The sequence below is a fragment of the Cupressus sempervirens genome, chromosome 4 (assembly GCF_028749045.1).
Source record: "Cupressus sempervirens isolate cs-2001-9-10 chromosome 4, ASM2874904v1, whole genome shotgun sequence".
NCBI lineage: Eukaryota > Viridiplantae > Streptophyta > Pinopsida > Cupressales > Cupressaceae > Cupressus > Cupressus sempervirens.
In genome coordinates this window covers 771393576-771409873 of record NC_143121.1, presented here as the reverse complement: position 1 = coordinate 771409873, position 16298 = coordinate 771393576, and the positions used below count along the sequence as shown (strand labels likewise).

The following is a 16298-nucleotide window of genomic DNA, read 5'->3' as shown; positions in this document are numbered from 1 at the left end:
TTTATGTCTGAAGTACAATTCAACAATCCAACAAAGGGAAAAGAAAGGTTTCATCTGAAAGTAACCTCATTGCTGATTTATTTAATGCCTACCTGAGAGAGGAGATAGAGGATGCCATTGGTGGATTTATTTTTTCCAATGACATACCTCTTCATGTGACATGGTCTCATTATTATAAGGAGATGATACAATTGGTGGCAAGGGGAGGAGGGCTGTCATTTGTCCGATTAGGTGATCACAAATTGCGGACTACAGTCTTTGGTAAAGAGTATGCCAAGATTGTTATAAAGAAGGAGAACTTGACGCCAGTTTGGGAGGAGTATGGTTGCAACGTCACTATGGATGTGTGGATGGACATTAGGAACCGTCCACTAATCAATATCATCATTACATGCACAAAGGGGCTATTTTTTCAGGGCTATTAATTGTTTAGGGCATCTAGAGGATGCTGATTTTCAGTCTAATATATTTCAGGATGCTATTGAGAAGGTCGGTGAAATATCCCTAGCAGACTGATTCACTGATTTGTTTTAATTTTATTTAAATAAAATTGAATTCTCCTACAATTGTTAAGTGTTCTTACAGAGTAGACAGAAGTGTAGAAGTTTGGTATTTGATTTTTGATATTTTCTCGTCAAAATAGATGTGTTACAATATCTACTAGTAACAACAGTATTTAAACAGCATATTAATAATTGAAAACTACAACACTTGAAGGCTGGGAATACCCAAACGAACCCAATAATGTCTATTACAAAAATAAAAGCAACCCAGTACCTTAGCTACAGTCAATGCCAGATATGGATAGGCAGCCAGCTACAGGTCTGCAACAGATTTGTTCTTTTTCCAACGCCTAGGTGTGCAAAAAGGCAGCCCAATGCTGAAAGTCAGATTTGAGATGGCGGCTGTTGCTAAAGATTAGATAAGAAAGGCTGCCATTGCTGAAGCTGCTTGCTTTCTGCCTGAATATAGTACTGAAGACTTGTTGAATCACAACCGCTTGAGGGTTACGTCCCAAACAGTTTATTCTCTCAACCTAGGGTTGGCGTCCTAGTTGGAGGAATGCTCTACCAGAGCCAAGCGTGCAAAATGATGGATGAATAATGTAAAAGATAATCTTTCCTTCCTTTGCTTCTCCTTATAACTCTGTATTAGGCATTCGAACCCTAAGAATGACCTAATATGACTTAAGTGGAAACTTTGGGTTATAATGTTTATTTCCATTATTGGTGTCCAGCATAGAGGAAAAAACATTATTTCAATCATGCTAAAAGTATCAAGCGTCACCGAGGCTCCTGTAGCTGAAAATCAAATAGTAGAGGTCTGACACTTTCCAACGGACTATCACACCCCAACACAATTAACCAACTGGAGCCAAAAATCTCCTTATTTCATCCTAGTGGCTAATAAATTAGCCTTATTTAAATAGTTAATTACTAACTTAGGGAAATATTTAAATATATTTAAATATTTCCCCAAGGGCCAACTGATAGCCAGATCACCTTCAGAAGGTGAAACTGAACTTGCCACCACTTGTGACTGATGCCGAATATCATGAAATAATCAACAGTCTCATCCCTCAAATCTAGGGATAACCCTAAAAAGTAGGAAGACCTCCGAATCTTCCAAAATTGAAACCAGGGGACAGTCTCCTATTACCTCAATGCTGGATGATACCTCCACCTCCTAGAAAGTAGGGGTCTTCTATAATTAAGGAACTCCTCTGAATCATGCCCTCACTGTTAGAAACTCCAAATCCGAACACTGTAACCCGTAATGAGCCTCTAAACACTCTTGCCAGCCTACGAGACTCCTTGATAGGCTAATTCACATATCAGTGCCAGAAGGAGCTAAAGAGGGGACATGACAGTCCTCCCCTCTCGGAGATGCTTGCCCACAAGCAACTGCAAACCTGGATGCTGTAAAATGGACTCACTTTCCCATGTGGCATCCTTAATAGGGAAGCCTTTCCAATGGATCGAATACTCCCAGATCACCCTTCTCTTCAGCTGGCGTTCCCTTTCCTGGAAGATCTGCTCAGGAATCAGAATCAGTTTTCCCTCCTCATCCAAAGGGGGTAGATCAAGGGATGCTACAACCTGCTGCCCTAGTGCCTTTTTCAGGCGAGATACATGGAATACATTATGAACTCTGCTGTTTGAAGGTAATTCAAGCTCATATGCGACCTCCCCGACACACCTGAGGATCTTGTAGGGTCCATAGAAACGTGGCTTGAGCTTTTCAGCTCCACCCCTTTTAAGGGTACTCTGTCGGTAGGGTTGCAGTCGTAGAAAGACCAAATCATCCACCTTGAACACCCTCTCCACTCGGTGCCGATCAACATAGATCTTCTGCTGATTTTGTGACTCTTGCAAGTTTTCCTTGAGGGATTTCATAATGTTTTGGTTCTCTTGAACCCAATCTTGTGCTAGAGGAACTCTACTGTCCTCAATGGCCAAGTCTACGAATGATAAGGCATCATAACCATAGAGGGCTCTGAATGGTGTCATAGAAATAGACATATGATGGGTAGTATTGTAACAATACTTGCCCAGGTGTAACCAACGCAACCATGCTCTCTGTTGTCTAGAGACATAGTTGCGTAAATATCCCTCCACCCATTTGTTTACAATCTTAGTCTGTCCGTCTGTTTGTGGATGGTAGCTGGTATTAGGTGTCAACTCTGTACTAGTGAGCCTGAAAATTTCTTGCCAGAATGAACTCATGAAACTGTTGTCTCTGTCGCTCACTATGGTCTTGGGAAGGCCATGGAGTCTAAACACCTCTCTGAAGAACAACTCTGCTATCTGAGATGTGGTGAAGTCAATTGTGATAGGAAAGAAATGGGCGTATTTGGTCAATCTGTCAACTACCACATATATACAATCTTTCCCCTATACTCAAGGAAGACCTGTAATGAAGTCCATGGAGATCCCTGTCCACTTTTGTTCTAGTATGGGTAATGGCTGCAATAATCCAGTAGGGAAGCTATGTTCGGACTTATTCTGCTGACATGTCAAACATTCTCGAACATGACGTAAAACATCATCCTCGAGTCCTTTCTAAGAGAATCTCTCTCATAATGCCCTGTAAGTCTTATTGTACCCTGGGTGCCTTGCCATAGGGGTGTCATGGTAAGCTTGCAGAATTCGCTCCTTCAACTGAGAACTCGGAATAAGGAACACGCTACCCTTGTAATAGATGATCTCATCTACTACACTATACCTATCATTTGAAATCAGCCCATCCATGATTTCACAAGCCTGCTGATCTTTGGAGTACTCAACTAAAAGTTGAGCCTTCCAATCTACTAAAATCTCGCTCAATGAACATATGGCAGCGATAGATGGTTTTTTGGAAAGTGCATCAGCAACCGCATTATTCTTCCCCCTAATGAACTCTATGTCAAAGTCATAGGCGTGGACGTTGCTTACCCATTTCTGCTTTCTGTCATCGAGTTTTGTCTGATCAAGGAAGTATTTCAGACTGTTGTGATCCATCCTCACCACAAATTTGCTGCCAACAATGTACTGTCTGAACTTGGCTAATGCATGCATGATAGCCAACATTTCCTTGTCATGTGTAGAGTATAGTCTCTCATTATCCCTTAGTTTCCTACTCTCATAGGCAATGGGATGTTTATTCTGCATCAATACTGCTCCTATGCCCACACCTGAGGCATCACACTCCAGCACAGAAGGTTGTGAGAAATTGGGAAGTGCTAATACTAGACAAGTACTCATAACCTCCTTGAGTCTATCAAAGACTCCTTGTGCCTGCTCTATCCATTTGAAAGCCCCTTTCTTTGTGAGATCAGTCAATGGTGCTGCTAACTGAGAAAAACCCCTCACAAATCGCTTGTAATAAGCACACAGACCAAGAAACCCACGTCACTCAGTAATGCTCTGGGGGCAGGGTCAATCACGAATAGCCTGAATCTTTTCCTCATGTACTCTAACTCCGTCAACACTGATCACGTGGTCCAAGTACAAAACCTCTCTAAGTCCAAATTCACATTTGGACAACTTAGCAAATAGAGATTGGTTCTCCATGATGCTAAGTACCTCCTCAACATGCCTAATGTGGTCATCCCAAGTCTCGCTGTAAATCAAGATATCGTCAAAGAACATTAGAACCGATTTCCTCAACTGCTTGTTGAAGATGTGGTTCATGCATGACTGGAAAGTAGTTGGTGCATTGGTAAGCCAAAAGGCATCACCAAGAACTCATAATGTCCATAATGGTAGCGAAAAGCCGTCTTGTGTACATCCTCTGATCGTACACGGATTTGATGATAACCTGAACGAAGATCAATCTTAGAGAAGTAGATAGCTCCATGAAGTTCATGTAGCAACTCATCAATGCGTGGAATAGGGTATTTGTTTTTTATTGTCTTTTTGTTTAATGCCCTGTAATCTATACACATCCGCAAGGTCCCATCCTTTTTCTTGACAAGTACCACAGAAGAAGCAAAGGGGCTAGAGTTGGGGCATATGAAGCCCATGTCCAACAACTCATGAATGGTCTTCTCAATCTCATCCTTGTATGCCCTAGGATGACGATATGGAGTGGTGATCACTGGTTTACCTCCATCCTCCATTTCTATCCCATGCTCAAACCCTCTATCTGGAGGTACACTAGGAGGTATGTCACCAAAAACTCTGCCATGTCAGTCCATTACTAACTGAATATCAACATGAAATGTTTTGCCATCCCGAGGAGTAGGTATTTTGGACTTCACAAAATGTGTAGCCAAAATCATATCATCATGTCTAATAATAGATTCCATCTTGCAAGAAGTCATCTTCTTAGGTCCACCATCTGAAGCTCCTCTCAGGATCACCTTCTTGCCCCCAAACATAAACTCTAACTACATGCAGTGGTGATCAATAATATACCTTCCGATACCATGTAGCCATTGCATACCCAAAATAATATCATAATCCTCCAAGGGTAGAATATAGAAGTCATCTGTCAAAGTAAAATCCCCCATCTGAATACTAAGCTGTGAGATCCTCCTAGTTCAGCCCAAATTGCACTATCTGCAACCTTTATTCCAAAACCCTCACATTTCTTAGATTGTAGCCCACGTTTCTCAACCAATTTCTGATCAATAAAGTTATGTGTAGCTCCTGTATTGACCAAGCTCATGAGTCACTAGCCCTGTAATGTACCTTTCAGCCGAAAGGTGTGGAATCTGGGATAACCAGATAAGGTAGCCATAGTCACTTTGGCCGCCGCTAATGACTCTAGCATGTCCAATTCCAACTGAGATTGCTTCTGATGAGTCTCCTCGAGACTGTCCTCAATGTCAGTGTTAGGTATCTCCTCATCACCAAACTCAGATGTCACCTCAATCAAATGAACCTTGCCCTTACCCATACAATGTTGCTCGGGCTCCCAAAGTTCTTCGCATGAAAAGCAAAGCTTTTTCCTCCTCAAATCATTCTGTGTCTTTGGGTCCATCCTAGGGGGTCTAGTTGATTGTTCGTCCCTATTCTGTGAGGTGTTGGCCTTCTGTGGAGGTCTTGCATCCCTGAATGGTCTCTTATCAGACTGATAAGTAGGAATAATGTCCAGTCTTAGTGTTACATCAATGGCATCCTTAAGGGTGGCTGGCTGGAATGCTCAGACCAATCCCTTAAGTCTGTCCTGCAACCCCTCAATGAATAACATCACACTTTGCTTCTGGGGCATATCAGGTACCATCACAACAATGCGCTGGAATTCATTAATGTAAGTTTTAGCCTGTCCTGTCTGTCTAAGATCACACTTTGCTTCTGGGGCATATCAGGTACCATCACAACAATGCGCTGGAATTCATTAATGTAAGTTTTAGCATCCTTAAGGGTGGCTGGCTGGAATGCTCAGACCAATCCCTTAAGTCTGTCCTGCAACCCCTCAATGAATAACATCACACTTTGCTTCTGGGGCATATCAGGTACCATCACAACAATGCGCTGGAATTCATTAATGTAAGTTTTAGCATCCTTAAGGGTGGCTGGCTGGAATGCTCAGACCAATCCCTTAAGTCTGTCCTGCAACCCCTCAATGAATAACATCACACTTTGCTTCTGGGGCATATCAGGTACCATCACAACAATGCGCTGGAATTCATTAATGTAAGTTTTAGCTTGTCCTGTCTGTCTAAGATGAGCCAATCCTCTGTAGTAGAGCTCTATGTCTTTCCGGTCAAACCGGGTAATAAGCCGCACAGTGAAATCTGTACGAGTGAATGAATCCATGATCTTGGGTGATTAACCCATGAGGTCACCAGTCATATGCAATCCTATTCAAGTGTAATACAACGAATTGTATAGCCTCCCTCTCAAGCATGGGGCATAAAGATAAGTAAATATCCAATTTGTGCACCCAAGCTCGTGCACTAGTACTACCCGTACCATCATAAGTGACCAGTGAGACTTTCCCAATAGCTCTGTTGAGATCATTATTTTGCTGTGGTCTAAAACCCCTGTCACCTTTGAACCTAGTAGTATCCCTACACTGAGAACAGTACTGGGGAAGAGGAAAAACATCATGGAACTCAAGACGTAAGGCCCTCCATTCAATTGCAGCTTCCATGACAGATTCCTGAAATTCCACCTTTGGTGGATCTGCCTGTGCTCTATGCTCTCTTGGTAAGAATTGTGGAAGTAAGTGTTTGTCTCCAGTAGGTGTATGGGGGCGTTCACACCTATGGGAATGAAGGGAGCTCCTTATAGAAGCATGAGATCTGTGGTTGTGCTGACTCCTTGTTACTGACATAGATCTACTGCGTCCCTGTCTACCTCTGTGCCTATCCAACTCCATTCTTTCCAAGTTATCCTGTAGTCTCTTAAGGGCTTGGATTATTAAGGGTTGTGTTGTGATGAGTGTTTGCATCATTGGTCTTTCCTGTTCTTCTACTTGATTCTGCTTGGAATTTCTCTATTCATTTGCCATAGTGTTTCAATCCTGAATTGTATAGATTGCAATCAACTCACAGGCTGGCAAGATTAGGCTCTGATACCACTGAAATATCCCTAGCAGACTGATTCACTGATCTGCTGTAATTTTATTTAAATAAAATTGAATTCTCTTGCAATTATTAAGTGTTCTTACAGAGTAGATAGAAGTGTAGAAGTTTGGTATTTGATTTTTGATAATTTCTCTTCATAATAGATGTGTTACAATATCTACTAGTAATGACAGTATTTAAACAACATAGTAATAATCCAAAACCACAGCACTTGAAAGTTGGGAATACCCAAACGAACCTAATAATGTCTGTTACAAAAATAAAAGCAACTCTGTACCTTAGCTATAGTCAATGCTAGATATGGATAGGCAGCCAGCTACAGGTCTGCAACAGATCTATTCTTATTCCAATGCCTAGGTGTGCAAAAAGGCAGCCCAATGCTGAAAGTCAGATTTGAGATGGCGGTTGCTGTTGAAGATTAGATAAGAAAGGCTGCCATTGTTGAAGCTGCTTGCTTTCTGCCTGAATATAGTATTGAAGACCTGCTGAATCACAATTGCTTGAGGGTTACGTCCCAAACAATTTACTCTCTCAACCTAGGGTTGGCGTCCTAGTTGGAGGAATGCTCTACTAGAGCCAAGCGCCCAAAATGATGGATGAATAATGTAAAAGATAATCTTTCCTTCCTTTGCTTCTCCTTATAACTCCCTACTAGGCATTTGAACCCTAAGAATGACCTAATATGACTTAAGTGGAAACTTTGGGTTATAATGTTTATTTCCATTATTGGCATCCAACATAGAGGAAAAAACATTATTTCAATCATGCTAAAAGTATCAAGCGTCACCGAGGCTCTTGTAGCTGAAAATCAAATAATAGAGGTCTAGCACTTTCCAAAGGACTATCACACCCGAGCACAATTGACCAACTGGAGACAAAAATTTCCTTATTTCATCCTAGTGGCTAATAAATTAGCCTTATTTGAATATTTAATTACTAACTTAGGGAAATATTTAAATATATTTAAATATTTCCCCAAGGGCTAACTAATAGCCAGATCATAGCCAGATCACCTTCAGAAGGTGAAACTGAACTTGCCACCACCTGTGACTAATGCTGGATATCATGAAATAATCAATAGTCTCATCCCTCAAATCTAGGAATAACCCTAAAAAGTAGGAAGACCTCCGAATCTCCCGAAATTGAAACCAGGGGACAATCTCCTATAACCTCAATGCTAGATGATACCTCCACCTCCTAGAAAGTACGAGTCTCCTCCTATAATTAAGGAACTCTAAATCGTGCCCTCAATGTCAGAAACTTCAAATACGAACACTATAACCCTTATTGAGCCTCTAAACACTCTTGCCAGCCTACAAGACTCCCTGATAAGCTAACTCACATATCACTGCCAGAAGGAGCTAAAGAGGGGACATGATAGTCGGGCCACAAAATGTGGTCCAAGTAGTGATAGATGCAACACCTGTGTGTAGAGTTATAGGGAGACTTGTTGAGACAACTTACAAACATATTTGGTGGACTCCATGTTGTGTGCATGCCATGAACAATGCGCTAAAAGACATGGGGAAGATTGCCTAGATTAAGGGAGTAGTGAGTGATGCTAGAGTTGTGTAGATGATTATCTGCAATCACCATAGATCGCATGCTATTTTCAGGAGCTTCGCAAGGAAGGAGTTCTAGAAACTAGTTGAGCCCTGATATGCATCCTACTTCATTCTTTTGGAGAGAATGATTGAGTTGGAGAAGCCATTGTAACTCATGGTTATGATGAATGAGTGGAATAGGTGGGATGGGTCTAGGATAGAGCAAGGGATGAGGGCGAAGGAGATAGTGAAGAGTGATGTATTTTGGAGTGATGCAAAATACGTTGTCTTTATCATCACTCTTGTTTTCTGAGTCATCAAATATGGGAATGGGGGTGCAACTACCTTTTGAGAGGTGTACGAATGCATTGATGCTATGCTTGGCCAGATGATGGTAGTTGTGCGAGATAGAGACCCCAGTTTAGCATTTTACACTTAGCACATTCAGCCTATTATTTAGCGTAGATGGGACAGCCTCAATGCTCCCTTACACATGGCTGCTTATGCATTGAATTCGAAGTGGTACATGCCTCAGCCTAGGAGAGTTACACCATTGAGTGATGATGAGGTAATCTATTATCAATTTAGTACACTTGCACTTATGAATATTTAATTTTCTAATTTACCAATTTTAAAATTTAAATTTTAGGTGAAAGAAGTATTCTTCAATTGTATTGATAAGATGTATGACATTGAGACAGTAGGGAAGGTTCACACTGAGTGGATCAAATTTGCTACTCTTAGGGGCTATCCAGCTAGAGAAAAGGTTGACATTAAAACAATGGCACAAGAGGATCCTATTTTGTGGTGACATTGAGACAATAGGGAAGGTTCAAATTGAGTGGACCAAATTTGCTACTCTTAGCGGCTATCCAGCTAGAGCAAAGGCCAACATAAAAAATGGCCAAGAGGATCCTATTTTGTGGTGGAATTGTCATGGACCCAAATCAACAACTACCACACTAGCTATTTGTCTCCTGTCTTAGGTTTCTTGTTCGTCAACTTTAGAACCTGTACTTTTCTCTTTCAATTTCACTTTTACTTTTAGTTATGAATTTCAATTTTTTGATTCTCATACTAGTCATTTGATTGCTATCTTAAGTATCTAGTTCTTCAGCTTCTAAGAGGAATTGGTCTACTTATAGCTTCATCCACTCCCTTAAAAGGAGCAAACTTACCTTTGAGAGAGTAGAGAAGCTAGTGGTTGTACATTGTGCTTTGCGTATCAAAGATCACAAGACATGTGGGCACAAGGAGAGCCTTGCAACATGATGAGATGTAGAGCCAGAGGAGCCATCATAGGTTGATGAGGATGCATATACTTGTGATGCAGGGTTGGTTGGTGTTCCTCTTGCGGCTCTTACCCTTAAAGAGGCCAAGAGTTTGGATGATGATCTTATTGAGCTTGAGCCTCAGCTTAGCATGGATGATTAGAGGCCTCTAGGCAGCCTCTGCTACATTTTGGCAGCCCTTGGGCCTTAGGTAGTTGACATTTTGTCTTTTGATTTTGTAGTTTGCACTTGATTTTTATATTGAGACTAGCATATGTGAAGTTTGAAACCTTTAACGTTGAACATTGTTACCATATCATGGTTGATGCTAATTGATTCAATTAAGTTTATGGTGACATTGAATGATTGATGAGATCATTATTCTCATACTTTTGCTAAATTGATAATAGATATCTATGACTTTTGAATTTGAATCTTCAATCTTCAATTATTTAATTTATTTGATAGAAGTTAGAAGTTAGATCTCTTTTATTGTTCATTGGTCAATGTTCAATGTTCAATGCAATGTAAAACTAGATTAGAAATAGTGGTCTCGATGAACTTATACTTAATATTTATGTCTTTTATTGTCATACATATTTCCATAACTTGCATTTTTTAATATTAAAGATCGAGCAAAAACTACAATATAACTTATAATTAGCATTTTAAGTATCATATGTATAGTATATACTATCTACACCCTACCCCCCGTCACCGTCCCCCTGCCGTCCCCAAACTGAGGCCACTTTGTCCCCTCGTCCCGAAAACTTGTTCTCTCGTCCCCTAGGCTGGTGTAACTGTGCTTTTTATAGATATAATTTCGGGTTTCTATTTAAGGCTTTTCCTATCTAAACAATGATACACAACTTCATAGAGACATTGCATGGACACACGTATCTGCTAGAGGAATACTAACAAAAAAGACAACAGCCAAAGAAGCTTTATAACAATAGCACACAAAAACAACTACCAAAACTTGAAGCCATAATGAGCACAAAAGGATTAGAAAGTTTTCAGCACCAACCAACATACTAAGCTGGAACATGCAGAGGAATTTTTCGAGTTGTAAATTGTATGGATCTACACCCTATTGCAAGATATGGTAATAGATTCCACAAGTAGCACCCTCAGACTAGGAAATTTGTCCAAATCATGGATATTATCCTATTGAAATGTTCTAATCACTGGACAACTCTAATAGTTGTTAGTATGGATCAATCTCAAAAACCCCATTACATTTGAATATTATTGAATTCTTTATAACAAGATTTAAATGCTTTCTGCACACATCTAAAGAGTGGACATGCTCCATGAGAATTTATACTTCGAACGTTGAGAAGCTGCACTTCAGTTCCTTCTTTTGACTTGCAAAGATGAAACCAACTTCATCTCCTCAAACATTTCTTCTCTTTGCTTCAATTGAGATGCAACTTTTTGAGGCTGGCCCTAATTTCTACATTCTTTACTAGCTCTTTGAGCTTTTCTGCCATTTTCTGAGAAACCTTAAAAATAGATCTGCACAACCACTCATTGCCATTGGCACATAGCCCATCTGGGACCAAAATTGCGTTGACAACTTAAGGGTGCCCAAAGACGAGCAATTAAAGATCTATAGTTGAAGGCCAAAGACCACCTATATTGGAATTGATCTTTGGCCCACCCTTTTGAACCATCTTCTGAATCTCACCCAGCAGACCTATAAAAAATACAACATAAGAGGAATGCACATCCATAATGATTTGGCATCATAGCATATTGCCATTTCTAGACTTATAACAAACATTACACCTCCGATGGGCAATATTCATTCCACAGGTGTTAATAGAACATAATGAATGAATTCCTATGATGAGTAGGATATCACACCCCCCTTCCCCTAGATACATAACTATTGCTTCCAGTATAATTCACTGTTACCTTGCTTATGTTAACGAGCAAGCCCTCAACAGGTTTGATCAAGAAAGGAGAATATTATCAGGATTCTCCCACTGATTCACATCATTACGTTCAATAGTAGAAAATTCAACTTGAATAATGCGTTTATTCACTAAGAATTTTTCCATTATTTTGTTCTCAATAACAATGGGATATAGGTCTACACAAGAAAGTTTAGTTATGCAGTGTGACACTTTTCCCAAATAGTTCTTAACTTCCAATTAGCACTACTATTTTAGACTTACCTTCAATCTCAATCTTTGTATAGCCAGCTACATATGATGCTTGCAGCCCTGCTAGGAGAGCATTTCATTCTGCCTCATTGTTCATTTTTTGGCCAAGGTTTGGATTCTCCTAGCATCATATGACCTTCAACATTCCTAACCACAAAGCTTACTTCTACAATAATTTCATTGCCTTTCAATGCCCTGTCAAGGTTCAATGTGATACCATTCAAAGGTATTACTAGTTTCCAATTTTCATATCGACCATCTTATGCTGTTGAAGTTATTGTTGAACTTGTGTCGGTGAATCCATTAGTTGAATTGAAAGTAGATTTTACCATCTAGTTTTATACTAATATTATCTCCCTACCTAAGTTGTGGCTTTGCATACAATTTAACTGTTTAATTCTTTGACCTAAGTGTCTTCTATTTTTTGTTCTTTCCTTTCAATCTTATTGTATGCTCTGAAATGCTAGTCCCTGTTTTCAACCTAAGTTACCGATGCTGATTCTGATGCTGATGTGGGTGCGGGGTGCTCGGAATTTTGTTTGGGGGATTTTGGATGCGTTTGGGTGCGTCCATATATATATATATATAAAATTATATATATGTACTAAAATTTATGTATGCAAAGAAATGCAAGAAATATACAAAAATAAACCATTCCATAGCATGATGCTTCACCATTGATAGTTCAACTTCGAATTCACTAATCAAATTCAGTCATTCAGAATCATAAGGATTCTCAAAAAAATCCACATTCTCATCATCATTAATTAAATACATGCTAAAATTGACATCTAAAAGGCATTTTGGCTGCAGGTGCTTTCTAGATGGGCTTGGATGCTTCCCGGATTCTCCTAGGAAGCACATCCTGGACCTGTGGATTCTTGCTGGATGTGCTGCAGTGCATCCACCAAGAACCCACAGTCCCAGGATGCACTTTTAGGGAGAATCTGTGCAGCATCCTAATGCACCCAAGCATCTGGATGCATCAGAACCAGCATCCGGCCATTTCAGCAGAGAATCGGTAACTAAGTTTTCAACCAGTAAGAAGGTGTTGATGTGCGTAGATTAAGTCGCTTTCATTTGCAATACCTGAAAATCTTCTTAGCAAGACATGGCTGTTACTAGTCTGGTGTTTGTAATCCAAGGTAAAAAAGAAAAGGTGAATATATTTTTTCTATGGTTTGGTGTCTAGAGTCAGTTGAGTTTAGTGTTTAAATCTTAGTGAGCGTTGCTTCATTATTTGGAGACAGATTTATCCTCACACTGTTCCCTTTATGTTCTATTGCAAAAGACAAATTAAAATGCAAAAAAACTGTAGTGAGAATAGCTGTGCAAACAAATTATCCAACCTGGGAGCTGTACATTTATGCATCAAATTATTCTAAGAGGAATTATTTGCTAGGTATATAATTCATGTATATGCCATCTGCAGTGTTGTCAATGATATTCTTTTGGTAAAATGTCTTCTGTACTATCATCTGTTGTGGTTTTCGGATTTTCTGACACGGGTGAGTGTTAGAAATAGGAATGTCTTACACTACATCTACTAACGATAATTAGGTTCTATTTGGTATTCAGGTTTTGCAAATTGATGCATTGCAACTATTGAGAACCTCAATGGGGGTTAATTGTAGCAGCTATATAACAACCTTCCACCAAATCAAAACTCTTGCAGGCAACTTTCAGCATATAAAGAAACTTAAATAAAACAGAGGCAACCATATTGCAGGCAAAAATTGTTTCTTATTATGGAAACAAGGACAGTCTTTCAAACCTACAACAAACTACAGGAAACATGAAAATTTACACTACTCTCACAAACTAACTTTAACAGCAAAAAATTCACAACTACAGATAATCCATTGCAAATCTGAAACAAACATGCTTAAACAATTTCTTGCAATAAACTTCAAGCCTCTCTTTCTCTGGAATTTCTCCATTTGGGTGCTAGAATTCTCTTCTTTGCATCCTTGTTTTTGGAGATCTTCAATCTCACCACTTTTAGCTTTCTCTTGTTCCTGTTTCCTGAGTGTTCGATATGCCTTCAAAATTTTCATTTTCCAGGCAGCCATTCTTTGCAATTTGGCACTTTTGACATGTAACTCCTGTGCTGACAATCCCTTTTGTAACCTCCCTTTTTCTCCTGCAATCTCCAGGCGTTAGAGATGATGCAAAACAAAAATAAGGCATTGGGAATTTGCATTTGAAGCAGAATGCAGCAATAAAAAGCCTGCTAACATGCTTGGGTGTTGTTTTAAATCCTCGCCAGTTAATATTTAAACCTCAAGTTGGAGAGGCATCAAATTCATCTCATTTGAAGCTTGGGAGTCATTGATTTTCCAAAGTCTACCAATTAAATAGTAATGGTTCTGGATGTGTGCAAAGAGTACCCAGAAGCCTTGCCTGCAAAGCCAAATGCAAAGCCACAACAAACAAAAAGTAAGAACAATAAATTCTTTTTGAGTGGTGCAGGTTTACTTAAGCACGGTTAAAAAAATCATTTGATGTCAATATAACCAACATCTAGTTGGAGTTTCTGTTGTAAGCCTTGTCCATGTTCAGTCTATAGTTACTAGTACCATCATGATTGGTGGCAGAAGTGAAGTGGTTATAGGATTAGGATACTGAAGTTTCTGAATTATAATTCAAATTCAAATTGAAAAAATTTAGATTCACAGCTACATTTCGCTTCTTAAGTTACTACTTTAATTTGTTTTCTGACTGGAGAATCCTTTAAATATCACTCAAAAGTTATTGGATGTATGACCAGGTGGATATGACCTACTGGGAAGAACAAAAGATCAGATAAGGACAACTCCACAAGTTAATGCTGCATTAGCTGCATGTCAAGATTTAAAGTTGGATGGACTTGTTATTATTGGAGGTAATAGGGGTTCTATTTGCAAGTGAAGTCAAGGTTTTCAAGGTTTGTTGGATATTTTGAGTATTCTTAGTTACATGTATTTTGTTCAGGTATTACATCAAACACTGATGCTGCTCAGTTAGCTGAAACATTCGTAGAATCTGGATGTCAAACAAAGGTAATAGTTTTTTAGTTGTAGTTGGTTATTGTAATAGAAATGCTGCTTGAAATACCCCCGATGTGGTTAAAATCTGACATGAGATTCTGCTAAACTCCTCCAGAGACTTGCACATGATTGCATCCTTTATGTTACAGGAACTGAATTTAAGTGGGTGTCTTGAAACTCACTAACGCCATTACTATGTCATGTCTGGTTCACTAAGAGTTGTCTGAAATATTTTCTCTCTTAATCTTTGATTACGAGTTTTGAAAAATAGATGATAAATGTAGATATTAATCATGATGTATTTAAGTTAATCTAGATTTATGTGGTACTACATATAGAAGGTTTCATCAAATCTGCAAAGTGATTTTATATGTTTTAAATAAAAGTATAGTGTGTACGATAATCACTTCGTACTTCCCTAGGTCAAGCTGGAGTCTATTAAAAACCTATGTTGATACTGTTAAGAGTAGTAATGAGATATTGTAAGTTTATAGTTCATGTGTATGTTGAATGATGTAAATCGACTCAACCAAATTTCCTTGCAAGACACATAAAATGGCCTTTTGCATGCTTTGGATCTTTAGCTGCGGCACTTATCATCAGATTTTATCCTCTCATAGTTAACTTTTTTTGAATTGGGGCAGGTAATTGGAATTCCTGTAACATTAAATGGGGACCTGAAGAACCAGTTTGTAGAAACTGATGTTGGTTTTGACACAATATGTAAGGTATTGCAATATATTCCTCTGGCTTCTTTTTTTGATGTTATATACATCTTGCATTTCTTGAATTCTTAAGGATGAGGCTATAGTGGTCTATTGTTCTCTGAATGGTGTTCTTTGATGAGGTCTCATCTTGATATGGTTGTAATTAAAATAGAGTTTATATATAGCAAGATTTTTTTGGGATGCATGACAGTGTCAAATAATCAAATGGGGCCAAGATACTGTAATCAAATAACCAAAAGGGGCACGTCATCTGTATCTATGTACGAGCAGCATCCACTGTGAGCTGTAGCCATATGTGAGGCTGTACCTAGGCAGTATTGAATACATATAAGGATACAACCACCCAGCTGCCTTCATCTGTATCTATGTACAAGCAGCATCCACTGTGAGCTGTAGCCATATGTGAGGCTGTACCTAGGCAGTATTGAATACATATAAGGATACAACCACCCAGCTGCCCAGAACCATATCTGGACTTAATATAATAGAAATTTAGAATTAAAAGAAAATGAAACTACAATTTACAGGTTGCATACA

At 39.2% G+C, this 16298-nt stretch overlaps 1 protein-coding gene across 1 annotated transcript in view; it reads left to right on the top strand.

The window, feature by feature from the left end:
- LOC149563653 (pyrophosphate--fructose 6-phosphate 1-phosphotransferase subunit alpha-like) overlaps window positions 1–16298 on the top strand; it is a 74649-nt gene that overhangs the window by 46846 nt on the left and 11505 nt on the right. Inside the window, exons 5-7 of the mRNA XM_089826814.1 lie at window positions 14775–14888; window positions 14978–15045; window positions 15678–15761. Coding sequence (XP_089682940.1) covers window positions 14775–14888; window positions 14978–15045; window positions 15678–15761 — 266 coding nt within the window. The remainder of the gene's footprint in view (window positions 1–14774; window positions 14889–14977; window positions 15046–15677; window positions 15762–16298) is intronic.